This window comes from Chiroxiphia lanceolata, chromosome 16 (genome assembly GCF_009829145.1).
Source record: "Chiroxiphia lanceolata isolate bChiLan1 chromosome 16, bChiLan1.pri, whole genome shotgun sequence".
NCBI lineage: Eukaryota > Metazoa > Chordata > Aves > Passeriformes > Pipridae > Chiroxiphia > Chiroxiphia lanceolata.
Window position 1 is genome coordinate 13253717 of NC_045652.1, and position 27935 is coordinate 13281651.

The 27935-nt window shown below is 53.9% G+C and overlaps 1 protein-coding gene across 6 annotated transcripts; it reads right to left on the reverse strand.

Annotated features, from left to right (window-relative positions):
* Positions 1–1280: 1280 nt before the first annotated feature.
* LOC116794964 lies at positions 1281–27706 on the reverse strand. Of its 6 annotated transcripts, XM_032704228.1 has the most exons (8): positions 21494–22288; positions 19834–21319; positions 19279–19602; positions 18458–18525; positions 17605–17789; positions 15705–15768; positions 13442–13587; positions 1281–1387 (listed from the first exon to the last, which is right to left on the reverse strand). In XM_032704228.1, exons 3-8 carry the CDS (start codon positions 19374–19376, stop codon positions 1310–1312), a joined length of 639 nt encoding a protein of 212 aa, XP_032560119.1. In that variant the 5' UTR covers positions 19377–19602; positions 19834–21319; positions 21494–22288; the 3' UTR covers positions 1281–1309. The 6 variants fall into 6 exon arrangements, 1 of the variants encoding a protein (XP_032560119.1); XR_004359925.1 differs by lacking the exons at positions 19279–19602; positions 19834–21319; positions 21494–22288 and adding exons at positions 9812–9973; positions 19603–19825; XR_004359928.1 differs by lacking the exons at positions 17605–17789; positions 18458–18525; positions 19279–19602; positions 19834–21319; positions 21494–22288 and adding exons at positions 8379–8440; positions 9812–9973; positions 16349–16636 and having other exon boundaries at positions 13442–15768.
* Positions 27707–27935: the final 229 nt, after the last annotated feature.

The following is a 27935-nucleotide window of genomic DNA, read 5'->3' on the forward strand; positions in this document are numbered from 1 at the left end:
CCCGCGCGCGCGGCTTCGGCGGCGCTTAAGGGGAAGAAAAAAAAAAAAAGGATAAAAAAAAAAATTAGGGAGTAAAAAAAAAAATTAAAAAAAAAAAAAAAAGGGGGAGGGAGAGAACGCGAACGCGAGCGCGGGGCGGGAGGGAGGGGAAAGAACCGGGAGAGGGGGGGGGAAAGGGAGGAGGAAAAAACGGCGGCGGCGGGGCCATGAAACACGCATTGTTCTCGGCGCGGCGGGGGCGGGCCCGCTGCCTGCCCGCACCTCCTCATTGGCTGGCTGGGCTGTCGCTCAGCGGCGGGTAAACAGGCGGCCGTTTCCAGGCTCCCCCTGCTCGCCCCGCCCCCGGCGCTCCCGCTGCTGTTTCGAGGCTCCCCCCGCGCTCCCGCCCGGCGCGGGCGGGCGGGTGAGGGGGAGCGGCCGCGGGTCCCCCCGCTCGGAGCGGGGCTGGGCGGGAGGGGGGAACACCCCGCGACCCCCTTTATTATCTGTGGGGGTTAAATCCTTCATCCCGCCCGGGAGGGGCTGAGGGGGAAGTGCCGCCGGGCCCTCTCCCACGGCCCCGCCGCGGACAAAGCGGCCTTTCAGGGCCGGGGGGGAGCGGGGGAGGGTCCCGTGTCCTCCTCGCGGGCTCCGCCCCCCCCCCCAAAAAATTCAAAAATAGGGTGAAAAGGGAGGCTGGGGGAGGAGACACACACACACTCCCCCCCGGATTTGGGGGGGCTGCCCCCCCCCCGCAACGCTGCCCGCCGGCCACACCAACTTTTACTTTTCTTTGCCTTTTTTCCCCTATTTTAATTTATTTTCCCTTTTTCCTCTATTTTTAGTTTATTTTTTCCCTTTGCACCCCTCGCCGAGCACCCCCCGTAGGGGGGGACACCCCTTCGCTGCCACGCCACCCCCACCACCCAGAACCTCCCAACCCACCCCTAGCTTCTTTACTTAATTAAACAAAAATCGGTTTTTATAACGAAAAAGGGGAGGAGGGAAAAATCTAATTTAATCCGGTATAAATTAAAAGTAGTAATAATAATAAAGCGTTCCCCCCACCACCCCTCCCGATGGAGTTTTGAAACAGGAGTTTCGAGGCGCCCACCGGGACATCGGCCAGAAAACGGGAGAAACAGCCCCAAAAATCGGCCCCCGACGCCCCACTCCACCCCCTCCGGCACTTTTCTGCTTATTTTTAATCGTTTTAAGCAAAATCGGAGCCGAGTTCGTCGAAAAGCTCTCACGCTGCGCAAGGCGCTGGTTTAACGTGAAAACAACAACAATAATAATAATATATATATATTTATGTTTTTATTTATATCTAAGAGCAAAATTGCGTCACAGGCGAGGGCTCAAACCCCGCTGCTTCCAAAGGGAGGGCGCTCCTTTTCCCAGTCTCCTTTAGCAAACCAGAAAAAAAAAAGGGGGGGGGAATTGGGGGTGAGGGAGAAAGAAGAAAGAAAGAAAAAAAGATATTAATGGTTTGCTCGCTTTTATGTGGCTTTAAAAGCATATTTTATAAATGTTTAATGCCTTCACGCCCGGACCTCCCCGCCGCTGTCCCCGGGCCGGGGGGTTGGCATGTCATAAATCAGGGAAATGCTAATAAAAAATAAAAAAAAACAGGCTCGGGCGGGGCGGGGGGGCGGACCCCCCCTCCCTGCAGCTCCAGCCCTTCCTCCTCCTCCTCCTCCTCCTCCTCTTCCTCCTCCTCCTCCTCCTCCTCCCCCTCCCCTTCCCCCGACCGGGAGCCATCTTGTAGCAGCAGCTCCTGGTTGGGGCATCGCTGCTGCAAAACACCGAGCCGACCCCCACTCCAAAAAAAAAAAAAAAAGCCCCCTCACCTAATATACATTTTTTAAATTATTATTATTATTGTTATTGTTATTATTCCCTCCCGGGCGCGGTGCTGCGGGCCCGCGCACCATTTTCCCACCGTTTTCCACATCTAATCCCAGCCCCCTTCTTTTCTCCCCTTTATTACCCCCCAATAGGGACGCCCCCCCCCCCCCCCCGCAACTCGGGATGGGGTGGGAGGGGGGAAACACCGCAATGGGGGGCTGCGAATATCCCATGGAATTTGGGCGGGGGGGGGGAGGAGGGGGGTGGCGGCCGCTCCCACATTCTCCCCGCAAAGCTTTGCCGCAAACGGCGCTTTCTCCAAAAATACCCATTTTTGTTAAAAATAATATCGGGGCGGGGGGGGGGGGGAGGGGGGAAAGGGGAGGGTGTCCAGCGAGAAGCCGCACCGCGTTGTCCCTCTTCCCATCCCTTCATCCCGATCCCGGTGCCCCGGGCTCCCGGCAGGTTCCCACGGTGCCGCCCGCCCCCGGGCCGCCCCTCGCCCCCCCCCCGGGGAGGGGGCACCCCCGCCCGCCCTGCGCGCCCGGCTCCGCTCCTCCGTCTCTCCAGTTGTGCTTTTTCCTTAATTTTCTTTATTTTCCCTCCACCCTCCTTTTGTTCTCCATTTTTCCTCTTTTTTTTTGGTTTGATTTGGTTTGTTTGTTTGTTTTGTTTTGGCGGGTTTTTTCTTTTTGTTTTTTTTTTCCTCTTTTTTTTCCCCATTTGTTTCCTCTCTTCGCCCCCCCCCCCCCCCGGACGAACACGAAATTCCCTATGGCCGCCCTCCGTCCCCGCAGGAGGCAGTGGAGCCCTGCGGAGCTCACAGCCCCCAGCCCCGCACCGGGCATTGTCCCCCCTCCCGGCATTCAGGTAGGACAGGGGGGGGTGGGAATCTGGGATGGAGCGGGGGACTGTCTGGAAACGTGGGAGGCAAAGCAAACTGATACCTCCCAACCCCGTTTTGGGGGGCTGCCAAGGTTTGGGGGAGGGGGGACACACCCCCTCATCGCCAACCCAGCGCTCAACTTTGCACCCGCGGGCTGGGCACAGACCCCACTGGGACCCCCATCCCCCTCTGCTGGGACCTCCCCACAAAATCCCCTTTTTACCCCAATAAACCCCCCCGTGCTCCCCATCCACAGCCGGGGGGTGCTGTGCATCCCTTCCGCCCGCCGTTTTTAACGTGCTTACTACACGTTTCCAGGGTGTTTTTGGAGCTATATTTAAAGCGTGCAGTCAGTGGTTGGATTTAGAAATCCAGGCATAAATCACATTAAAACACGGACGGCGACGATCCCAACGCGTCGGCAAAAAAGCTTTGCCCTGATTTCATTCCTTCCCCACATCTTAAAAGCAGAACCAAGTCCGACAGCAGGGTCCCATCCCCCCAAAGAAACCCCCCCCAGATAAAAACCCCCAATAAAATGCTGTGGGGACAGAGGTGGGATCTGAAGGCAAGGGGGTCCCTGCTGGGGTTTACTCGAATGAATTCATGGGGATTTATTCATTGTTGGGGGTTTGGTTAATTCCAAAGCTTGGGGTCTCTCCCCACCCCAGCCCCTTGCCTGCAAGGAAAGAGCTGCCATCCACGGGGGCGGGGGGGGGGGCTGTGGGGTGGAGGGTCCCCACAAGAAGATCCCCAGAGAAACAGCTCAGGAACCGAGCAAGGAATTTCTGATTAATGACCAGAACAGCTTGGGATTTTGTTTTTCTCCATAAATCCTGGCTGATTATAAAGCCCTGAGCTCAGCCTGGCTGTGGGCTTTGCATGGGGTGGGGGGAGCCCAAGAAATTCCCCACTCCCCCCCCCCAGGGCCTGTACTCAAACTGGGCAGCAGCTGGAGGCTGCAGCATCCTCCCACCGTCCCGGCTCTGCTCCCATTGTCCCGTCTCTGCTCCCATTGCCCCACCAGAGCAGGGAAGAAGGGAGAAGGGCTGGGGGGTGCACAGGGATGTGGTTGGTGCCCCCCCCCTCCCCAGTCCACAGCAGTTCTGATCCCCGCAGCTCTGGGGTTTGTAAAGCCAAACATCCCCCAACCCACAGTCTGGTTTTCAAGTCCAAATAAAGTCCGATGTCTTTTTTTTGCCTTGTCCAGCACAGGAGGGTGGGTGTGTAGGCACAATCCCATCCTGTTTTCCTGCTCTGCCACCTGCACGCTCCCTTCCCCCTCAAAATCCCAAACTGGGACCCCTGGTGCCAGGACCTGCCCCGTGCTGGGTGCCCTTTGCTTTTCATAACCTCCACCAAACCCCTGGTACCAGGATTTTGTCACAGTTAGACTGGATCTTGGATACATCAGGTTGGGTTTGGGGTTTTTTCCCCCTTTTACGCGATAATAAGCTTTTTTCATCCAAGATCAGGGGGAAAAAATAGGCAAGGAGGAGGGCTGACATGCACAACCCGTAGAGAGCTTTGAGAGGAGCACGAACCCCAAAGCTGTAATTACTGCCTGTGTTTTTTGGCTACAAACTGGCTGCTAAATTGGTCGTAAGGCGCAGAAACGGCAGCTACACCTTTCAGTGGAAAAAACGTGGTTTAGTGGAGGAACACGCATGGGAAACCTCCCCAAAACTGCAGTCCCCATATAACAGCCCAGTATTACAGGTTCTGCATTCAAGAGTTTAAAACAATCCTCCACCCAGGCGAACAGGAACGCTGAGCCCCGAATGACAAGACCTTCTACATCAACAGAGTAAATTGGGGATTTTTCCCTTGATCTGCCAGCTGTATCAAAAACACCCTCCTGGATGCAGGACACGGGCGAGCGAGAGGCAGGAGCATGTGCTATTTTGAGGTTCAATATAAAATAGATACCCTTGGCTTCAGCAGTTCTCCGTAGCCCGGCCCACAGGAGCTGCAGGTACTTTCGTATGCATACAAAACATTTTAAAATGGAAAATATTCACAGCTGCTCTCGCCGTTTTGACAGGGGGGAAGGAATCGTGGGGCATGTTAAGGAGATATTAAAAGCTGTGGTTTGAAGCTCCTAAAGCATTTACTCAGCGGGAGAGCCAGAGAAAGAAGTTTAGAAGTTAACTGCATACTTGTGTGCCTTTGCTCTGTCCTTCTTAAAATTCACCTCTCCTATCTGCTTCTAATTTAAACAAGCAGAGCCCTCCAGGAACTGGAAAATCCAGATTTGCAGCATCTCCCAGGGAAAGACGATTTCCTACGTGCCCCCCCAGCACGAGGGTCCTGCTGAAGGTTAAGCTCGTGAGTGCCTTTGGTTTTGCACCGAGTTAATCTCCCCCCAAAGTAAAAGACCTGGGGAATGCTGGTGGAAACTGCACTGATGTTGCCAGCTGGTCCCTGGTTTAGTCCCATCCCTCTTCCAGAGCCAGGCATGGATTTCACCACACTGCAGGCATTGAATGCCCGTCCCCACACCGTGCCCTGTCCTGCTTCAGCTTCCCCTTCTGAAAACAGGGTAAGCCCATCCACCTCCCCAGGGTACATTATTGTGGCTTAAAATTAACACTCGAAAATGCATTTTCAAATCCTTTCATGAGAGGCACCAGAAGCACTGGGTGTTAGCAGAGTAGATCTTTCACCTTTTAACAGCTGTTAATTGCCATTAAACCCAAACATGCACAGCTTTAGTGGAACAACGTCCGAATTTCCATGTCGTGTTGCAAAGCCTGTGCCCGCCCTCAGCTGTGCTCTCTGGCACGTGCCGGATACCTCGACAAGGTGTGACGGATAAATCCTGCCTCTCTGGTAGTCATCTCGCACACTGGGACCCATTTTGGGGTCTCCTGATGCCAGGCTCTTTCCTTCGCCCTCCCCACCGTGCTGCGAGTCGTTGGCACCCGACCTGCCGCCACTGCACAGAACTCCAACACAGCCTCCCTGACTCGCAGCAGAGAAGTAGATGGGATGCAAAACCTGTTCCCAAAAATACCCTGAAGAAGCAAGCAGGAACCTGCCCGCAAGGAACTGGGTCCCTAAGGCTGAATCCGGCCCGCAGCTGCCAGGAAAAGCACGTGCTGGGTGTCACAGGGATGGGAATAGCCCGCTGTGACAAACAGGAGTAAATCAAAGTCATCAACAGGCAGGGCTGGGGCAAGGCTGCCAGCACTGCCCTCCCTGGAGCCACCACTCTGGGGGAGTCCCTTCCCTGCTCTCTTTGGGGTCTGTTGAATCAGCCCCATCCACAGCATCCCTCCATCGCCCTGGGACTGCCCTATGGAACAGCCAAGTGGCAGGCAGAGGAGAAGCCCTTGATGTTGTGGCAGGAGTTTTCCCCGAGTCCAGGAAGCCGCTGGCTCCTCACGGGTACTTTGTGCACCCCCAAACAACCAAACCCAGCTGGGAGTGCCCTGCACAAGGTACCAAACTGCTAAAACACATGAGATGGATTCAGCAGGGCAGGAGGGGAAGAAGTATCTGTGGCTCCAAGCATCTTGTCAGACCCCAGTGTTTCCCCCCCGAGCCCCAGCACAAGGAGGGGTGTCCATGGCTGGCTCCCAGGGCTATCCCATCTCTTTTCCCATCACCCCAGTCCTCTGCAAGGGGGAAGGGGCGGTTGGACAAAACAAGCCCTTTCTTCTCCACAAAGCTCGTCAGCCAGCGGCTCTGGGCTTATAATTATTATTTCCTTAAAGACGAGCCGAGCAGCTATAGACAAAAAAGCCCCCTCTTGTCGGAGCTGGAATTTGATGTCCTAACGACTGTTTTTGTACCGTGCCTGTTAGAGGAAAGAGCTCGGCAGGAGGGGGAAAGAGAGATTTAATTATAGAGCTGCATTGTGATTTTGCACACATAGCTGGCTGTTGTAATCAGGTTACAAGTGTATCTGATTTTCTTCCCTCCCCTCCCTCTTCCTCCTCTTTCTCTCTCTTTTCTTTTTTTTTTTCTTTTTTTTTCCCCTCCCCCTTTTTCCTTTCGGTGGTCCAAATTAGTTGCTTATGTTTGGGTGTTGCAGAGACGAGCTGTTATTTGCCTGCACTGAAGATCTTGATCAAGGGAACAATGTTTCTAAGGATCCTCAGCAGCTCTTTGCTGGAGGAAGCCAATGGTTCCCAGCTCCACCAGAAACCCCCTCCCCGGGCTGTGCCAGGCACTTGCATCCCACCATCCAGGGGTTCCCACCACCACAATAAGGAGGGACACTCATATATATATATATATATATATATATCTGCCCCAACTCCCCCATGCTCCCCACAAAATTCCTTCACATCCAGGATTCCCTCAATAAATTGAGTCTTATGAAGAAGAGGAGAAGCTCGATTTACCTCCACTGGAGCAAGAGAAGGGAAAGAGAGGAGAAAAGAAACCTTTTAAAAAGAAACTTTATATTTTCCTATCTGAGTCAAGTGATGCCGCACTGGGATTGGGGACTGTTGTTGGGTTCATTTAAGAATCTATTGTTGTCCATGTGAATTCTTTTTTACATTTCAAATAACAGGATTATTTCCCCAGGGGGTAATATCCTGTAATTTGAACACAATAATGGGAATAAATTACTTACTTAGAACTAATAACGACAGCCTGATTCCAATATATATAGGAACTGTAACAGCTTTGGTTAGTTAAAGTGTAATTGTGTCGACGGATGACATTTTCTTTCAAAGGAATCTGAATGACTTTTAATTAAATTTGCTGGGGGTGGGGAAGAGAGGGAGAGATACACTGGGAGATCTCGGCTGCAGAGGCTGCGGCGGGTCCCAGCCCCGGTGCCCCAAGCTGAGCTCAGCCCCAAGCAAACCCAGCCCCGGCTGCAGTTTCCAGACCAAGCACAGAACAGGGAAGAAGGAAACCAGCGCCAAACCCCATGGCCCAGGGCTGGAGGGATGGTGGGATGGAGGAATGGAGGGGGTAGAGAGGATGAAGAGGGGTAGAAAGGATAGAAGGCTGGAGCCCAGCCCATTTCCTGAGCTCCATCCTGGCAGAGGGCAGGGCAATGCCCATATCCTGCCGTGGGCACCCCTGCACTGCCTCTGCCTGTGCTGGGGAAAGGAGGAGCTGATGGAGGCACCAGCAGCCAGGCAAGGAGGCTCTGCTGCTCTTGCTGGAGCCATGAAATCACAGAATGGGTTGGGTTGGAAGGGACCATAAAGATCATTTCAGTCCCACCCCCTGCCATGGACAGGGACATCTTCCACTATCCCAGGTTGCTCCAAGTCCCATCCAACCTGGCCTTAAACAGTCCCAGGGATGAGGCAGCCACAGCTTCCCTGGAGAACCTGTGTAAGTGCCTCATCACCCTCACAGGGAGGAATTTCTCCCCAGTATCCCATCTGACCCTGCCCTCAGGCACTGGGAAGCCATTCTCCCTTTCCCTGTCCTTCCAGGCCCTTGTCCAAAGTCCCCCTCCAGCTCTTGGAGCCCCTTCAGGCACTGGAAGGGGCTTTAAGGTCTTCTCAGAGCTTTCTCCTCTCCAGGCTGAACAACCCCAACTCCCAGTATTGCCACCTCAGCCCAGGGGTCCCTCAGGGAAGACAGCTCTGCCCGAGGAGGACCTGCACCAGCAGCCCTCCATCCCAGCTCCTCGCCCTCACCCCAGAACTCCCCTGCAAGCCCCGGGCTCTGCACGTCTCCTCACCGCTGCCTTCACTGCCAACCACTCCTCAGGTTTATTTCTGAATCAGCAGCACGAGAGGTTCCCTTCAAAGGAAAAAAAAAAAAAAAAAAAAAAAAAAGGCATCTTTCAGCTGCAGCGCTGCAGAAAGCCAAGTTCCTGCCCCGAAATATGTCGGAGAGGAGCTGTGTGCTGCTGCCAGTGGCTCCAGCCTCCTCCAGGACTCATTTTCCTCTGTTTATCTTGAAAATATTTCTGTGCTGAGGTCCCACCCCGTGCGGCGGAGCCCTGCGAGGCCGCCTCCAGCCTCACACACGGCCTCTTGTTTATCCACAGCCAGTTTTACAAATAGCTTATTAAGCCCAGAGGTCTGTTTGCTAGGGGAAAACCTCACGGAGCAGCTCCTGCAGCCCCCCCTCCGAGGCTCCTGCCAGCCGTGCCCCCTCCCAAAACCCCTCTGACATGCACCGAGTGGCTCAGGCCTCTGTGGCTGCAGACAAATGTCTGCTGGGTTTGGGAATCGCTCATGATATAATAAAATAACCAGTGTGCTGGTGGAGGAGGTCCCACCACCCTCGTCCTCTCCCTGCTCCCAGGGTCGATATCCTGTCTGGGATTTTGGCATGGCACGGGGATGCCGTGGCACTGCCAGCTCTGGTTTGTGGGACCCTGCAGTGGCAGCTGCCGGCTAGATTTTGCCTTTTGTAAGACCCTTCTGCAAGGGCTGCTGGTTTGGGGGAGGGAGTTGCAGGGGTTCAGATTGCAGGGAGTATATTTTGGGGGCTGCTGAATTGGTCGTGCTTTGGAGGTTGCTGAAAACATGCCCCGACCCAGGGAGCTGAGGACAGTTGGATGCTGCGTACAGTGGTCCTGGCAGGAGCCCATTGGGACCATGCCTCAGATTCCCTCCTGTGCCTCTGCTGCCCACCCAGCCCCAGGATCCCCAGGAGGGAGCTGGGATGGAGGGTTTCAGCCCACAGCAAACAGCGTCAGGGATGTCCCACAGGGCTCAAGCCCAGCCATGGGCACCTCTGTGTCCACAGAGTCCAGCAAACACGTGCCTGAGCACCTCTGTCCCTGCTGCCACCTCTGCCCTGGGCAGGAGCCCGGCTGTGCCCAATCTCCAGTGCCCCATCACCACAACTTGGGATGCCCACCTTGAGCACCCCCTCCCCAGGACCCCCTGAAGCCCCCGAGCACACAGAACCCCGTAACACAGCAACATTCATAACCTGGCTGGCGAGATTGAATTACCTGCCCCTGGAAGAATAAAGGAGGCATTCAGCCATTTTTTTAAAGTCCTTTCCCCTGCCAAGGCCAGACACCACGGTGACGGTCGAGCACAGAGGCAGAGAAACACGAGCCCTCACCTCTCCCTCCGAGGGTGACCCCGATCTGCCCCACATCCCCCCCTTCTCCGACCCTTTAACACCCAGGGAAGCACATGCTTTGCTCACCCGTCACGAGCTCCCTTATCTTTTAATAAAACCTTTAAGAGCAGAAGTCAGGCAATGCCGGCACAAAGGCAGCTCAGCCTCCTCCCGGGACATTAATCATTTTCTTTGACACGTTTTGCTAATTAGCCAAAGCGTTTGACTCGACAGGGGAGAAATTGGGGCCTGGGAAAAAAAAAAAAAAGGAAAAAAACATTACAAGAAGGGGAGAGGTGGAAAGGGAGGAAGAAATGGGGGAAGAAGGAGCTGACATCACCCCTGTGCTATCCGGCATCCCTGGGCATCACCTTGCTGGGAGAAAACCCAGTCCCAACCCCATCCCAAGGATTTTGGGGAGCTCTGATCTGTGATACACATTGTCCCTTCCCCATCCCACTCCTGGTTACCCCACTTTGCAGCCACAGAGGGTTATTTGAAACATGCTGTTTGGGGGTTTAACTCAGGGCTTTATCTTTTACACGGCTGTTAATCCTCGGGACACATGTTTCCTATCAGCCCTTGATATTTAACATACGATAAGTGTCTTATTAAATCCCAGGAACTGGCTCCACACAGAACACTCACCCTAAAACCCATCCCAGGGGCACCCCAAAGGCAGACTGGGCACCCCAGCTCCGGCACAGGTTTTGAGTGTACAAGATGTTAGACCCAACAGGGAGAGAAATATAGTGGAATGAAGGCTCCTCTACACAGGAATTCAGCCTTTGCGCTGGGTTTTGGCCCCCTGAGTAGTCACTGCTCCCACGAGTAGGGAGAACCACTTGCAATTTTTAAAATATGTTATTTTTAAGGGTTTTTTGGCAATGCTGTGTGACACAGGGATGAACCCATCCCAGGCAGGACTAGCTACTGTCCCAGCATGACTTCCTATTCCAAGAGTCTGACCCAGTTTTCATAGGACCTGATGTTTTTTGGGGGAGAGAGACCATAGAGAGAGCAATCCACAGTGAAATCACTCTAATCCACCACACTGAAAAAGAAAATCCCAAGGAGAAAGCATCACCTGCTCGTGCCTCCCCCCAGCATGGCAAAATATTGGCTCTTGTCCCATCCCTGAACATCAGCTCTCCATCCCAACTCCTTGGGGAAGGGCAGGGCAGAAAACCACACGGCACAATCCCCTTTCCTCCACGAAACCAAGCATAAGGACAACAAAACAGGGTGATAGAGCCCCCCACCCATGGTAAGGACACCCACCCATGGGTGTCCCCTGCCCACAACAATCAGGCCATTCCCGTCCACGGGTACGAGAGAGTGGGAGCAGCATCCCAGAGCCACGTCAGTCCTTTGGGGAGCGTTAAAAAAATAAATCACAGCTCTTTGCTCCTCTCCAGCACAAGTTTCTCATTGCTGTGGGATGACACAAACCGTCCCCTCCAAAACAACACGCTTTATTATTATTCTGTTTCTAATTTGGGGGTTGGAAATGATTTTCCATCCCAGAATCCAAACCAAACCATTATCCCCCCCCCCGAAAAAAATTACTAATGTGCTTTCCAGAGAGCAGTGGCACGGTCAGTGCTCTGCAAGGAGAGGGTGAAGGTTTGATAAACAGGGATGAGCACCAAGGAATATCCTTCTCCATGCTGGTTTCCAAGAAAAAGCATTAAAAAAGCAAATTCAGTTAAATACAGAGCTGGCCCAGACTCCTGCTGGGTCTGGGATGTGCTGGTCCCACTGGGAAAAGGGCCGTGCTCCATCCCTGCCCTCTGAAGGATTTGGGGAAAAAGAGGTGAAAGGTCAGTATGTGGGAAGCAGCACAGTGCTGGGGACCTGACACATAAATCAGCATCATTCCCATTTTTGACTGTTCAAACCCAAATCTACCAGTGGATCCTGCTGGCTCCCTGCAAGGCAGCAAGAAGCCAGTGAGGTCCCACTTCTCCCTGTCCTGCCTGGCCTTGGGGACAGTGTGGACACTCAGACCAAGGCAGGCTGAGTCCCCAGCCCTGTCACCCCAGGTTGTGCCACAAACCTCGTGGAGAGCCTTGGGGGGCCCCGTGCAGCCGGCGGCGCTGGCAGACGTGCCGAAACCGGCACGCAAGGAGCTGGTGGAAACCCTCCAAGCCTCCTCCGCCGTTGTATAAGAGCCGCTCGAAAATACTAATCCCCAAAAAATTCAACCCTGGGAGCGTGACCAGGCCGCCTCCCAGGCAGCGTGGTTTGCACAGCCAGCCCTGCACGCATCCAGGGGGGAAAATGCCTTCAGGTGAGCTCTGCAGGAAGGTCGGGGTCCCAAATGTTTTCATACCAATGATCCTCAAAAAAAAAAAAAGAGACAGGCGAGCGAGGCACAGAGGCAGAATCACCCGGCATGCCGAGCGCCGCTGCAAAACAAGTAGTTTTTCCATGAGTCACCAGTGGAAAGACCAGATCAGGCATCCCATGGGTGGGCTTGGTCGGAGCCGGCTCCTCATCCCTATCACGGCTGGGAGGATGTTTGGTGTGGGGATGCTGCATGTGCAGCCCCGCTCACTGCACCACTCTCAGCCCCCAGCTTTCCTCAGGCTGCTTTGGGGTCACACTGGGATGGATTCAATGGAATCCCCAAGCGTTGGAGGGTCTCAGGATGCGGGGATGCATCCTGGTGCTGTTTAGACATGGGAAGTGGGGTTTAGTCTGTATGAGCAGTGCAAGATTTTCCTGACCTCCCTTTCCCTGAACAGACAGTGCACATGCAGACCCAACGTGTGCCCTTCACCGTGGCCTCGGGGCACTTCATTGCTCTGCCGCTGCCCCCTGCGCCTATGGTGTCCCCTAAAACCCTCAGGGAGGGAGGGAGGCAGCGGCAGAAACATAAATAAATAAAGAACTAGTGAAGGAGCACCATGAAACAAACAGGTTTGATTTATCGGTGGTGGGAAGGGGCGAGTGAGATGACAGGCAGCGCAGGAAGTCCCTGGGACCGTAAATCCCAGTGGGAGTGGATAAAGCTTCCATGCGCTGGGTGGGAGGTTACGGGGAGGGCGGCGGGTGAAGTTTAGGGAAACTGGGGTGGGGTGGAGTGTCTTTTCTGGTTTTTAAAAGGGCGGCGATGAGGGGGAGGCAACGCCGCAGCCCCGAGGCAGCGGCCAGGGCAGAGTGCCCGCGGCAGCCCGGGAAGGGACAGGATCGCATCCCCGGGAGGACTGGAGCTCCGTCCCGTCATCACCACCCGCACAATAACAGCAACCCTGGCTGTGTTGTGGGTACAGAAACGGCACGTACTTGTTGCTGGCCGAGTTTCCTGGCAGCCCTAAGGCAGGATTTGGCTGCGCAGGAATTTGGAAGCTGCCTTAAATCCAGAAAGAAATGAGAAAAGGCTGGGAGCGACTTTGTGGGCAGAGTTCAGCTGCAAATCCCTGCTCGGCAGCGGCTCAGCGCGGGGCCCCGGCCGCGGCCGCCCTCTCCCGACGCACGGCAATAGGGATGAGGTCGGAGACACGGCTGCCGGGGATCGTGTCCTGTTCCATGGGGACATCGAGGAGGGCTCCCCAGCACTCCCGGACACCACTTCCTTCCCTCCTCTCCCTTCCCTAAAAGCCTCCTTGGCCGCAATGCCCCTCAGCATCCAATCCTCCATCCCAGCTCACCCCACTGAGATGAACCCAATCATAGATAGAGCTGATATGAAATTCCATAAATCCTCCTCACCTCTTCCCTGGGGCTGCCGGTGGCCACTCTCACCTCATGGATGCACAGGCTCAGCTGCAGATGGATGCCAGACTTCACCCTTACCTCGGGATGGACAGGACAGCAATGGCATCGCTGGGAAGATCCATGGTCAGCAGCCTTGCTTCCTGCTCATTCGGAGGGAATCAAGGAGGAAAGGAATGAAAAAGAGGTAGGAGGTGCCAAGCACTCTAAAAATCAACAACAAAAATGAACAGAAATTAAAATTCACCCCAGAGCCTCCTCTGGATATTCAAGAAGGTGCTTCCCTGCCTCTGGAACTCTGCACAGGGAGCTGCCCTCATCCAGGGTCGGTGATGGGGTCACCTCAGCCCCACACCCCTCGTGAGCCCAGCTCTGGCTCTTCATATTCCCAGATTCACTTTCAGGGATCTCTCTGCTGCATCCCAGCTCCTTGTATTTGTGTGAAATTCAGAGTTTCTTAGGAAAAACAAGCCCAGGGCCTGTGATGGGGGATTTACCTGCATCTCTGCTTCCCCAGTGACGTCCCTGGGTGGAGAGGGTCCCAGTGATGGATGATTCCCAGCCCTGCATCACCAAAATCCAGGTTGCACCTTGTCCTGGAGAGCCAAGGAGAAGCAGCCAGGAGCTTTCCACCACAGTGATTTTTTATTTCACTTGGGAGAACGTTTTTAATTACAGGTGCCATTACCCCACGCACTTGCTGTATAAACACGACCTCTCCGTGGTGGTTTAAATGGACTGAAATCACACACCATCCATTGGGATGAACAACTGGCCCTGCCATTCTGCCAGAGGGAAAGGGAAGCCCAGGTCCAGGGAGCAGGATTTCTGCAGGAGTACCCCAAACCCATCATCTTTGTGTTTCCCAGCTCTCTCCCCCTTCAGGGACAGGGACAAACACAGGACCCAGTGCCACATCCCCTGCGAGTCCCTGTATTTGCCTTAAAGGGATTTTCCTGCCTTTTTGCCCCATCTCAAGCACCATCCTTTCCTACAGCACCTGGGACATGACAAACATTGTTCAACATCTAAGGTTTTATATATTAATCCTTTAACTCCCAAACTGGAGCTTGCAGGGGAAAAATCAAGTCTGATGGGAATGGGATTCCAGCTGCAGCACTCCCAGTTTTTCAAGCATCTCATTTGGCTTCTCGAGCCTCATTTTGGGGAGCAAACAGCTTTTCCATACTGGACTGTGCCTCCTGCTGCCTCTCCCTGATGAAGTAGCCCTCAAACATCGTGGAAAGGGCTTGGCTTTGCTTTGGTGGAAAGCTGCTTTCTCGACAAAAATCTCAAAAGCAAGCTTTCTGTAGGAAAAAATAGATGGTTTGGGATGACTGGGGTTGCTCATCAGGGATTCAGGGCTGGCTTTGGCCCCCCCCACTGTGTCCATCAGCCCCCCAAAAAAGCCATTTTTGCTCATTGCTAATAAATCCCTGCAAAGAGGGGAGGGGAAAAAAATTCCCTGCGTGCCCTCACTTATGCACAGACAAGGAAATGTCGTTAAACTAAACCAAACAAACGAATCCAGAGGCAAAGAGAAAAATCACATTATCCCGAATCATAAATCCCGAAGAGGGGTATTTACAGGCTGAATTGCCAAGTGCATTGGAACTGCAGAGCACCCGAAGAGCAGATAGCCATAAAGGCAGACAACGGCCCTGGAAAAAATGCTTTGATTAGGATCTGGGCAGCATTCAGCCCAGATGTTCATTTGTCAATGGAAGAGGGATGGGGGGGAGGTGAGAAAGGCTTTAAATTAATCTTTACAACTAGAAAGGAGCTTGTAATACACACCATATGGGGAGCCACGGCCCTGGAGCCCCCTCGCCTCCCCCCAGCCCGGCGTGTTCAGAGCCAGGCTGGGACCCTCCGGCCGGAGCGTGTCCTCCTCCTTCACCCCCTTGTTTTCTCCATGCACCAAACACCCCGTGAACCCAAAACCCTTCCACATGTGCTTTTTTTTACCGCGAACAAAACAAACTGCAATTCTTCTTATAACACCAGATCTCTTCTATTATTCCCCCCCCCCCCTTCCCCAGACCCAGATACCTGCTCCCCACTCCTTCCAATATCCACATGTGGTTTCTTTTTAACCCTTCCAAGATGCCGGCAGTGGTGAGGGGGGGGAGGGTTGTGTGTGGAGAGGAGGGACGAGGCTGTTTATTAAATGCCAACCATTCAAATTAATTCCCCTAATGGACTCGCCGACATCATGGTGTGCATTTAAATGAATGCTTTGTCATATTTCATAGCCAACCTGCAGCTCTCTGCAGAGCAAACCTGCTGGAAAGCTGGGAACAGCAGCAATGACAGCGACAAACCTATGGAGAGATAAATAAGAATTAAATACAAATCCCAAATGCAACATGGGGGTGACAAGAGAGCCCAGGAAGCCCTTGGAAATTTGGAAGTGGGGTGCAAGCAAGACCCTAGGCAAGGCAGAAAGAGCTGTGTGATGGCAGCTGGAGCTTCTTTTCCACACAGGAGGAGGAAGAACCTTCTCGCTGCTGGGGCAGGAGGGACCAGAGACCCCTTGCCCAGACCAGCACAAAGCCACTGCTTCCCAGCTGGAGTATATGCTGTCCCTTCCACCAAAGCCCCACCACAGCAGGGACCAGCCCCAGCTACCCCTGCTCAGCTGCATGGAGCCGGTGAGGAGGCAAACCTCCTACATCCTGCACCCCCATCCAGTACATCCCACTGGACCATCGATTTGGGGGCTGACAGTGGAGCTGCCTGGCCAGCATCCCTCCCCACAGCACGGGCTGGGATGCTGAATCCCAACCCCTCCTCGGCAAGCTGTTACCGAACATCCCAGCTCCTGGCAGAGCATCCCTGCTGCTCCTGAGTAAACAGGCCTTCCCCTCCCCAGCACCCCTGGGACAGCCACAGGTTACTCACCTTGGCTCCAGCTTCAAGAGCTCCCAGTCCTTTCATCAGCCCAATGGAAAGTCCATGCACACACAAACACACAAACACACCCCCTGTGTGCTGCAAGGACCAGCTATCTCCTGCTCACAACCTCTCCTCCGATCTTGTTCCCTCTCTTCCCCCACCTTTAAGAGCTGCTGGAGGGATTTCCAAGGTCACTGAAGACCAGTGGGCCAAGAAAGTAAAAATCATAGAATCACAGAGTGGTTTGAGTTGGAAGGAATCCCAAAGATCATCTCATTCCAACTCCCTGTCATGGGCAGGGACACCTTCCATTATCCCAGGTTGCTCAAACCCCCATCCAAGCTGGCCCTGGACACTTCCAGGGATGGGGCAGCCACAGCTTCTCTGGGCAACCTGTGCCAGTGGCTCACTACCCTCACAGGGAAGAATTTCTTCCCAAAATTAAAATCTAATCCAGCACTGTTTGCAGAAGGTTCTCATTTAGGGAAACATCTGGAGTCAGCACTTCTCCCTCAGAGGGCAGCAAAGGGTTCAGAGGACACCAGCCCTCATGCTGGGGAGGAAGAGGAGGAGGAAGGAGCCCATTTGCCTTGTCCCCCAGGGAAGGGACACAGCAGGTTTCTGCTTGGTGTCTGTTACCTGGCCTGGAGAGAGCAAGGCTCATATCCTGGAACCCCAACCAGGAGAACAGCCCCTACAGGTCACAAAGCCTTGGGCACCAAGGAAGTGTTGGCAATGCTCAAGGGCCCTCCAAAGGGACACCTGGGTTTGGCTGAAGGACCCTGGGGACCCGAGGGGACAGGAGGGATGCTTCTGGTCCACTGGGCTGTGGGCGAGTAGGGAAAGGGGCTTACAGAGGGACAGCACATCTGGGGGGGGCAGCCTGCTGTCACGGCACAGGCAGGGGATGTCACCCCCTTTGCCAGGTCCTCCTGGACCTTCTCCCAGGTCCTCTCAGGGTTGCAAGGCAGGAGCATCCCCTTAAACAGCAACACGTGGGGTGCAACCTAAGCCCTTCCTGGGGGCTTGCAGGTGAGGAAGGGTCCCATTCCATCCCATCCCACCCCACCCCTGGCAGGTCCCCAGAAGGTAGCAGGTCCAGGCCACAGTGACATCTGCTGGGCTCCCTTTTGGGGACCTCCCAGCCCAGGCTGGCCACAGCCCCTCTGGCCTTGTACAGCCCCCACCCCCAAGCAGGACCCGCTCCCACACTGAGCCCGGAGCCTCCAGCTGGGGCTCCGTGTTTCCAGCCCCGAGCCCACCCTGATCCTCTCCAGCTCCTGTTCAGACACCTCAACACCACATCCCTCACTGCTAGCTCCTGGGAAAGCCCCCAGATCACCGCAGCTAGAGGAGAGGGGCAGCACCCCCCAGCCCCCATGTTCCCTCGGGAGGAGTCCCAGGGGGTGGTCTCCATGCTTCTGAAGAGACCAAAGAGCTGAAAAACCTGCATTAAGGGAGAAAATGCACAAATTAGGAGTGGGGGCAGGGATTGGAGAAGGGGGGGGGAGTTGTTTATCTAGAGCTGATTTTGATTTTCCTCTTTCAAATATCAGCAGGATGCTGAGCCTCGCCTCGTTATGCAAATAGAAGCAATTAGAGCTCACCCAGGCTCTGCCCACGTGATGGTTTATGGCACTCGCAGAAATCCTTCCTGCTGCATGAGAGGAATAACAACACCTCCCTGTGCCCACTCCAGACCTGCCATGGCCAAGGACACGGGAAAGCTGGGAATGGGAGCTCTGGAGCTGTGACAACTCACCTCCCATAGCCACCCCCGGGCCTTCCAAAGTCCTCAGAGAAGGACTTTTCCAAGGAAAAATCTCCCCCTCTTCCATGGAGAAACTAACTGCACCGACAGCAAATCCCCACTGGCTCTTAGGATGGGACACGAGGATGGATGGAGGGGGAGAGAGCATCACTGGGAGCAATGCCAGAACCTTTTTCTCCACCAAGCCACCGAGTCAGCCCCCAGCAGGACATCTGGGACTCACGTCTGAGCGGATGCACTTTGATGAACTCCAGCAGAAAAGAGGCAAAGCAAAAAGTCCTAAATTCTCTGAACTGGGTTTAAAAAGTACAGAAAACTCCCACACACACCACCCCCAGTCCCACCTTGCCTGCAGGAGGAGGTGGCTCCAGTCCCCATCCGGGACTTCACCTCCCCAGGGCCACGCGCCGACCTGCAGGGACCAGACACGGGAGTGTAAATCAGGCTGGGCTCCCATAAATCCATCATCTCCCTCCTGATTTACATCCAGGTAGCCAGGAGGATTTACTTGCAGTACCTGCCTTGAGTTTCCCACCCCCAGAGGAGCAGAGGGGAAAGAAAAAAAGACAGGCTCTTTCAGTATTGATCTTGCTCCTAAATCTTTTTTTTTTTCCCCCTTCTTCTTTGGATGCAAATGGAGATTGATGAGCCCAGGCCAGCGGCTTCTCACCTCTGAGGGCCATTTCTCTCTGTTCCTGGGGGGAGGAGTGGGCAGAGGGATGCCCACAAGCCCACAGAGGCCATCACCCCATCATCTGTGGGCAGGAGAGAGCTCCCAGCACCTGGCTCAATGTGGAGGTACTTGCTGAGGAGTGGGATAAGGGACACCTTCATGGATGGAGCGGGATGAGGGACATCATCACAAATCAGTTTCTCAGTAGTACGTCATCTAAGCCAGCAAGCATCCCAGAGGAACTCTCCAGCCTGCATCCCTGTTCTGACACCATCCCCAACTCCATCTCTGCACCAGCTGCCCTTTCCAGGGCAGGACAGGGGTGGGAAGTGCAGCCAGGGAGCACTTTCCATCTCCCCAAACAAGAGACACTCCACCTCATACAGTGAGGGGCGGAGACATGGAATTCTGCAGCCGCAGGATGGTTCAGGATTAAGACCCTCATAACCCACCCCGAAGGTTGCCAGTGTGACCCAAAGCTTTAGGAATTACCCAGGCACCCGGCAGCGGGAGCTGCAGGCAGCAGGAGCAGGCAGGGAGCTGCGAAAGGGCTGAGTCAGCACCTGGAGAGTCGCCCCCAGCCAGGCCATTTGTCAGGTAAAGGTTGGGAAGGAGCTTTTCTTCCGTAGCAGGGCCAGGCAAATAATTCACAGCAGATAAATAATTCACCGGGAGTTTAGCCGCCCTCTGGCAGCGGATTGCCTGGGAGCTGTTAGCAATTATCCCGTATTTACTTGCGATCCTGAATTTTCAGTTGAATTATTCAGACAAGTCATTGCTGGGGCTGAGGAGAAGCCCGGGGAAAGGAGGTGATACCTGCAACGACAGGAAAAATCACCGTCAGGACGAGTCGATGGCCGTGGAGGACGCGGTGCCGTTGCGATTGTTCGGCGTCCGCAGTGCCAGCGGTACCCGGCACCGCGGCCGGAGGCGACGCAGGAGCGACGGGATGGATGCGGAGTAGGCACCAGATCGTTGGGTTTCCAGCACCCCCCTCCATTTCCAGCCAAAAGCCCCCCAGACATCCCTGTGTTTTCTGTTTCCTACCAGCAAATTCCGCTGCCTGAGGAAGAGGAGACGGAGGAGAGGCAGCGCGAGCAGAATAAATTCAGATTTCTGTTCGGATGAACGTCTCCCAAATTGTTTTAATGAGGAATCTCCCTGGTTCTCCCGGCAGCAGGGATGCTCAGCGGCTCCTCTGCAGCCACACAAGCCCACGTGGTGGGGACATCCACACGTGTCTTAACTCATCCGGAGTCATCAGCTGAGGGCTTGGCCTCTGCATCCCACAGTGAACACCTGCAAAGACACACAGAGATGGGGTTTGGGGGGGGGAAAAAATAAAAATACTCAAGTCAAGCAAAAAAGAAATTTTCTTGAAGGACAAAGCAGTGCTTCCAGCAGAACAGAGGAGGAACAGCATTGCAGGGACACGGAGAATGTCACAGAGAGTGAGGCTTCTCAGGCTCCGACCGCTGGATGTGCTCCGGTTCCTGGAGGGGTTTGGCTCTTCCTTCCAGAACAGAAGATTCTCCACAGCAGTGAAAGCACCAGCTTCTGGCCCTTGCCCAGGCAGCTCCATCTGCTCTTCATGCCCAGCAGAAGAGACTGATGAAGGAGAAGACTCAAGACCAGGTTGGACGGGGCTTTGAGTAACCTGGTCTAGTGGAAGGTGTCCCTGCCCATGGCAGGGGGTTGGAACAAGGTGATCTTTACGGTCCCTTCCAACCCAAACCATTCTGGGATTCTTTGAAGACTCAGACTGTGCAAGGCAGCCTGGCACCTTCCCCAAGACACAGCCACGGATCCTCAGCCAGCAGTCGGGCTGGAATCATCTCTCTTCAACATGAAGATGCCGTTGGAAGTGACAGGACCCTGAACCTCCCAGCTGCAGAGAGAAATTTGTCAGGTCACTCCTGAAAACACCCAGACGCACTGAAGAGTCTAATAATAATAATAAAATAAAATATAATTTCATAGTTGGATATTTTTATGACCGTCTTGTGATTTTAAGGGTTTAACTCACATTTACCCCTCAGGGCTGGCAGTGACTGTCCCAGCAGCATGACCAAGTGTCCTTGTCCCTTCCCATGGTGGGAAGCAGCTTTGGCAGAGCTGGCAGCTACTCTCCTGCCTTTCCAAGTCACTCCAGGCACACACAATGCCCAGGGGACACAGCAAATACCTCTCCCCTCTCCTTTGGAGGGATGTGTCCCAGCCCACAGTGCCACAGTCCCCATGCATGGCACAAAGCACCCCCCTGAGCCAGGAGCTTTGGCAAATTCCCATCCTCACCGACTGAGGCTCCTGAATTAAAAAACCTCTCTCTCCATGAGCCAACTGCTACAGGCTCTGGATCAATGGAATAGGTAAAAAAGAAGAAAAGTGAAATAAATTTGCATGACGGATCCCTGACGGATGTTTGATTCCACAAAAGGAACACGTCTCCTCCGGCTGGGCTGAGATCCTCAGCAATAACAACCATTCCTCCTGTTTTCTCTTGAATTGCCAGTCATGCATTTAAAATTATTTTCTAAAAAAGAAAGAAAAAAAAGAGATCACCTCAGGAGGTGCTGACTCGGAGGCACGGTCCCATGGGGAAGCGTAAGGGAAAGAGGGAGACACCAGAAGCACACCAGCTGCTTTCTGGGCTGCCAGGAAGATGAAGCCCACAGGAGGGTTCTCCCACTGCCTGGAAGGGACTCACTCATGGGCAACAAGTGCTGCCTTCCTCTACTTCTTGCTCCTCATCCTCACCTGGCCCCTGTCAGCTCCTGGGATGGTCAAGTGATCCTCAGCCTGCAGCTGTCTCCATTTCAGCTGGGACAGCCTGGACAAAGAGTCTTGGTGAGTTAATTCACAGTATTTCACCCAAATTTGATGAGGGAGCCATTTATTATATGCTGCAGCCTGGCAGCCAAGTGTCCATGGAAGGAGGGGAGACACAGGCAGAGGTTTGGGCACAGGGAATGACCCCAGGGCTCAGAAGTCCAGAAAAGTTTCCTCCTCCCCGCTAAGGCTGCCCAGGTGCCTTCGTGTGGCAGGAGCTGGGTGGGAAGACAGAAGGTGGGAAAAGCCACTGAGTACTGGGAAGGGGTGCCAGCAGCCAGGAAGGGTGATGGTGACATTGAGGACTCCCTGACCAGCTCACACCAAGCATCTCTTAAGGTATCAACAGCTCTTTGGGTCCTGCCTCTCCAGTCCTTGCTTAGTCTTGCTGTCCACTGCCTTGACTGTATCCCCTTTCCCAGGGTCAGGGGACAAGACCCAAAGGAACCACAGAAGGAATCCCAGCATCTACCCCACCAGTGAGCCAGGGGCAGCCCCGCTCAGCCCCTTCCCAGCACTGGGGTCCCTTCCTGAACACCTCCCCAGGGTGGAGGCTCCCACTGATGCCAGAGGGTGCCAGAGGATCTGCTTCAGGGCTGACAGGAACTGCAGCCAGGCACTGCAACATAAATATATCATCCCGGAAAGAGCCCACAGTGGATCAGGGAGCAGCCCACAGTCACAAGAAGACCTGCTCCATCCCATCCCGTGGGAGCTGGCTTGCCAGGAATCCCCTGTGTCAGCACTTCACCAGTGATAAATAAGGGAGAAATGTGGCAGCTCTGGCCCCAGGATCTGCCAGGTTTCTCCCTCAGAGAGGTAAAATGAGGGCTCTGGAGATGCCAGTGCTTGCCAAGACTCCCCCCTCTGCCACCACCAGCTCGGGGGTGACAGTGAGGGTGCCCGGAGCCCTCTGTCCCTGGAGGAGAGGATGGGGCACAGCGAGGCACCCTGACACCCCCAGGATGGAGGGAGAAACACAAACAACAAAAAAGAACTTTTATACAAAAACCCAGATAGATCCATCCCAGCTGATGTGAGAGGATAGGAAAGGGAGCGGGGGAGAAAAGCAGCAGCTGGGATTTCGGAGAACAATGTGAGGAGAAAGAAGAAAGAGGGAGGAAGATGAGTGCGGTTGTCAGCCCTTTTCGGGGGGAGGGCAGCAGGAAAGTCAGTGATCAGCCAGATCTGAAACCAGACAAAACTATTTCCACATGCCTATAAAACCCTGAGCGTGGAGGGTTTGCAGGGCTCTGGGGCCCCCACGCTGCCTCTAAAACAAACCAGAGGAGCTGGGAAGCTCACCCGGGCAGGAGCTGGGATGTGGAAGGGAGCACAGTGATGGCATCTGACCTTTCCTTCCTCATCATCCTCCCCTTCATTGCCTGCCACAACTCATCCCCCCCAGCATTGCTTGGTCTGCGTCAAAGGGACTCGTGGAAAACCAATTGGCAGTGCAGGCATTGCTAAGTGGGGCTGGTGATGCTCATGGGTGTCCCACGTGGGTCTGAGAGCTGAGAACCTGTCATCTCTCGTGACTTTGGTGGGCTCCAGCATTTGGGATTGGGGATTGAAGGGCTGGAAGCATCCCTGATGCCATGAGGCAGCCTCTCCCCAGGGAGCCTGGTGGTGGGAACATTTTCATCTTTGGATGAAAGAGACCTGCTCCCACCTGTGTCCCACAGTGCAGTGACCTGGGCTGAGCCTTTCCCTCGCCCACGGCTTAGTCATGGAGCCCTAACACTCCACGCAGTTGCTGGGATGTGGCCAGAGGGGGAAGCAGCTGCTGCCCTGCGCTGCTATAAATCACCGCGCTGAAAAGCACAGCACCCACCTCCCCATTCCCCGGTTGTAAATCTGCAGGAGCAGGAACTGGAGCTGCTTATCAGGAGAGGCCACATCGCTCCCCAACCCGGCTCAGCCCTCGTGCTGCCCACGTGGGATTCCTGGGGGGAGGAAGAGGATGCTGGGTTACCATTAACTGCCAGCAGCGCCCGCAGCCTTATCGACCGGGCAGCGCCTTCCCTGCCCCTGCTGAGTTCTGCTCCCACACTTGGGGCAATCACCACCTCCATGGCTCCCATACAGGAACCACCAGCTCTGGGCTGTGAACAGAGCCAAGCAAACCCTCAGCACATCCCCAAGCACTGCATGTGAGTCCTCAGCCCTCCCTGGAGCTGTGTCTGTTCCTGCATTTCCACACCCTTCCTGCCACTTGAGTGGACTATGGCCAAGACCCAATTCCTGTCCCTCAGCCTGGAGGGAACCTCTTCATCCTCTCCCATTTGCTCAGCAAGCACGAGGACTGGACAACTGCAATGTTTTGCTCTTTGTTGCAAGAGTTTAAGAAATCTTGGACACCTCAATCCTACAGAAACCTCCTGTCCTGGGGGGTACTGAAGCCAGAACTGAAGGGCAGTGTGTCCATCCCCTCTGGACATGGAAGAGGAGGCCATTGAGAAACATGTCCAAGGACATACCACGGAAGGTCCTTGTGTGCTTCAGGCACATTTGGAAACTGAAGAGGTCACCAGGAAGCTGGAAGTCACTGCCACACACAATCCTGATGGTCACTCCAAGAAAGGCTGTGCCTTCACTACACTAATTAACAGTGCAGAAGAAAATCAAGCCCAGGTCTGTGCCCCACTGTCCCATCCCACCAAGGCAAAACCATTGAACTCCACAGCCTTCTCCAAGGGAAAGGGTACAAAGCAGTGTGACTTACAGAGGGTGGGAACTGGAGGTCTGCTTCTGACCATCACAGCAAAGAGATGCTGGCACACTCCTGCACAAGAAAAGGAAGCATGAAACACCCACAGCTCAAACCACAGCAGGATCCATTCCCATGCCACGGTCACCAACAATCATCAGAGGTGACAGTCAAACCGGAGCCAGAGCCCTGCTGTAAATGAAGAGAGACACGTTCTGATTGGAACAACTGGGCGTGAGTTAAAGCCTGATTGCAATGGGCTGCTCACACATTTGCTGACCAGCTGAGCTGTGCTCCTGCAGAGCTCGTAGGGCAGGGGTAGGATTACGCTGGAAATGGGAACATTCCTCAAAATCATGCACCCTGATCCCAATGGAGTGGGTCAATGAGCCCGCCAAAGTCAACGGGACAAGAAATGGTAACGAGAGGTTTGGAGTTTGAAGGTAGCGCTGAAAATCAGGTCCAAGGCGCAGAGAAATGATACCCTGAGTTTTACAAGAATAAAACCTGGAGCAAACATCAGAGATCCTGCAGAAGGCGAGGGAAAGCCCTTCCCTCTCCTACTGCTCTTGGTCCTCCAAGATTTTCTTCTGTGCTGTTCCCACCCAGATGAGCTTAGTGATGTGCTACACCCAACATCTGCAAACCATGGGAGAGCTGGGAGGCTGGAGACACAAAATATCTCTTCGTCATCAACTACCCTCATGAACAGGGCTTGGGGAGCTCAGCCGGGCTCATGTCCCTTTACTGCACCAAGCCATGGGCTTCTGGGAGGAAAGCTCTGATCCCAGAGGGACCCCAGGAGGCCATCCAGCTCCATCCACGGCAGCACCTGAAGCACCCCAGGCTTTGCTGGCATGAAAGCCGTGCTGAGCACGACCATCCTGCACGGTCACTGCCCCCCCTGGGGGAATGGAAACCACAGCAGGGTTTTATGATGGCATTAAACTCAATGTTCCCAGCACCTCTGGTAGCACAGGACCTACTCAGAAGGGTTATTCCAGCCTGAAGGGCAGATTTACCACAAACAAATCCAAATGCAGAAGCAGCCACGGGGCTGTTTGCACCTTCTGCCAAGAAACATCGGGGCCTCCAGCACGAGAGGGGCAACAGTGTGTTCCTTCCTCTCTCCTTTCTCTTTCTTAGTAAATTAAAAATAATACTAATGGTAGTAAATGCCTCTTGGCTTCATCCTCTCTCCCATCAGAACAGATTCAATTAGCAGCTTCCCCCGAGTGGCAGAGGTGTGATTTAATCCCAGAACGGGATGCATTAAGATGCAGGGCAGCGGGAAGTTTCCATCTGCCCCCCAACCAAATTCCCCAACCATTCCCACACTGAAGATCAGATAAGATTTCCTGCTTCCCTTCCTCATTAACAGGTTTGGGAGGCACAGCCTGTGGTTTGGTTAAAGAAGCCCCGAAGACACGTTCACCTGGGGGAACACCAGACTCCTTTCTTCACATTGAGTGGATGCTGTCGCCCAACCATGGGAGGCTCTGTATGTCCAAGCATTCCCCAAAACGATGCTGGTACCAAGTAGCTGGGCACAAAGTGCTTCATACCCTGAGCTGGCAGATGCTGCTTATAGCCAAAGCACCTCAAAATATCCCAAACCCAAAGGGAATTCCCACAATACTGGTGGGCGACTGAAACCTCCACAGATCCCATATCCAAGCGGCCAATCCCCAGCACGGGATGTGGCTGCAGCCTCACAGCATCCAAAGTGCTCAGCAAGCTGGAGCAGCTACAGCCACCCCCATCCTGACACTGTGCCCCCTATGAGGCATTATCAAAACCACAAGCTGTTCCCTTTCCACCCACACCTCACCCTGCTGATGCTCTCCTGTGGGTTTCCACATCACATCCCGGAGCCGAGTGCCCAGCACGGGCTGCAGTGTCCAGGGAGGAGAGGCAACAATGCTCACGTCAAGCCCTCTGCATCCACAATTCCTATTTGATTCCCTTTAAAAGGGGCTGTAATGCAGCACGTATTTATACTTCAAAACAGCTTGTTTGTGTAATTGCCAAAAAAATGTTAAAAAAAATAGAAAAAAAAGGACAGAAAACAGCCCTGCTACAATGACTAATTAGCTCGCTCCTGCCTCGTCCCCTGTAAACAAATGTATTTGTAACCAATTTGCAAGCACTTTGCATAAGGGGCCCAGAACACTCGTGCCTGTTTGATGCATTTTGACATTAATTTGATAATAGCAGCTTAACAAGGAATCCAGGCTCCCCAGCTATAAATATGCTGCTTTTCCACTTCCTTTTATCTGCACAGTGAAATAATGTTTTTCCCCCTGCTGCAATAACCACCATCCAACCCTTTCATGAATGCCCTTTATGTCCTTTAGCATTTTCAAGGCTGCTTTGCTTTCTTTTTTTTTTTTCTCCTGCTGGAGAAAGTAAAAGGGTTTTATTAGTTGTATTTTTAATTCCTGCTCATGGTGGGGGGGGGTAGGAAGGAGAAGAGAGGACAGTGATGGTGCTCTGATAATGCAGCTTCCAGGAGATAGGGATGAGAGACTTGTTTGTTCAGAAATACCGCTCCATCCATTTGTACTTCCAAGGAGAAAGAAAGCTCATCCTTTTTCTCCTCTTCTCCACTCACTGTGGCTCTCCCTCTCCATACAAACCTTCACCACCACACCAAAACCAAATTCAAACACAGTGAAATGGGAATGCGACTCGAGTCCACTGTTATGCCAACCAGAAAGCAAAAAAAAAGGGCTGGATCACGGGGACTGAACACAGGCTATGGCTTACCAAATGCCCTGACACCATAACTTCTCTCCTTCTGGTCCTTCCCAAGACTTTCCACCTTTCCCCATGGTCAGAAACCTCCCTCACACGCAGGTTCTCCCTCATGCACGCACCCTGGGGAGAGGCCACCTCTGGGGCTGGGAAGTACCAAACCCAAAATTAGCACCTTGCAAATTGTCAGCTGCATCCTGTGGCCACAAACAAAGCCTCTGGGAGTTGAAGCAATTTAGCTGCTCTTCTCCATATTCCCTTCTCTCCTGCCTCCACCTCGGAGCCAGCGATGCACACGCTGCTCCCAAATTGACCCAGGGAGTGAGAAGTTACACAGAGCACAGACCCAGGGGACCTCTCCTCCTGCCATCCCAGGCCTGGAGACCTCCCAGACAAGGTCCCAGAAGGTGGAATAACCAGGGACTCTTGCCCACCTCGCTGACATCAATATTCCATGTGCCCAAATACTGGCTGTACAAGTGAGGGTAAAACCAGAAACACACCAAGACATCCATCTCTCCCTGTGCCAAGCTGAGCTCTTCTCCCTCAGCCTTTCCACACCTCTGCTCCAGTTCTTCCTGCTTGAAACCAAGTCAGGTCCCTCCTTGCCAACAGATAAGGGGGAAGGGGGATGCTCTGCATGGGCCTTCCTCGGGTTTCCTCCCAAGAGTGTTTCACATCAACCACGGCCCTTTCAGCCACTTCCCACTGGAGTCCTCCCCTGGGATCTCGAATGCCAAAACCCCACGGCAAGGCCCAGTGATAAGATGGAGGCTTAGCAGAGTCCAAAAGCACATTCTTTCCTCAGCCTCCTCCCTCCTTATCTCCTTCCTCCCTCCCCCAAAAACACATT

What these genes read in the sequence shown, in the direction of transcription:
- LOC116794964 (XM_032704228.1), bottom strand. Translation starts at nt 19,376, where the DNA reads ATGGCCTGGCTGGGGGCGACTCTCCAGGTGCTGACTCAGCCCTTTCGC. An exon ending in CACCTCCTCCTGCAGGCAAG is followed by an intron (nt 17,790 to 18,457) that starts GTGGGACTGGGG and finishes CCCTTAATGCAG; the next exon opens with GTTTTTCAGCTCTTTGGTCT. An exon ending in AGGAGCTGGAGAGGATCAGG is followed by an intron (nt 15,769 to 17,604) that starts GTGGGCTCGGGG and finishes ATCTCTCCATAG; the next exon opens with GTTTGTCGCTGTCATTGCTG.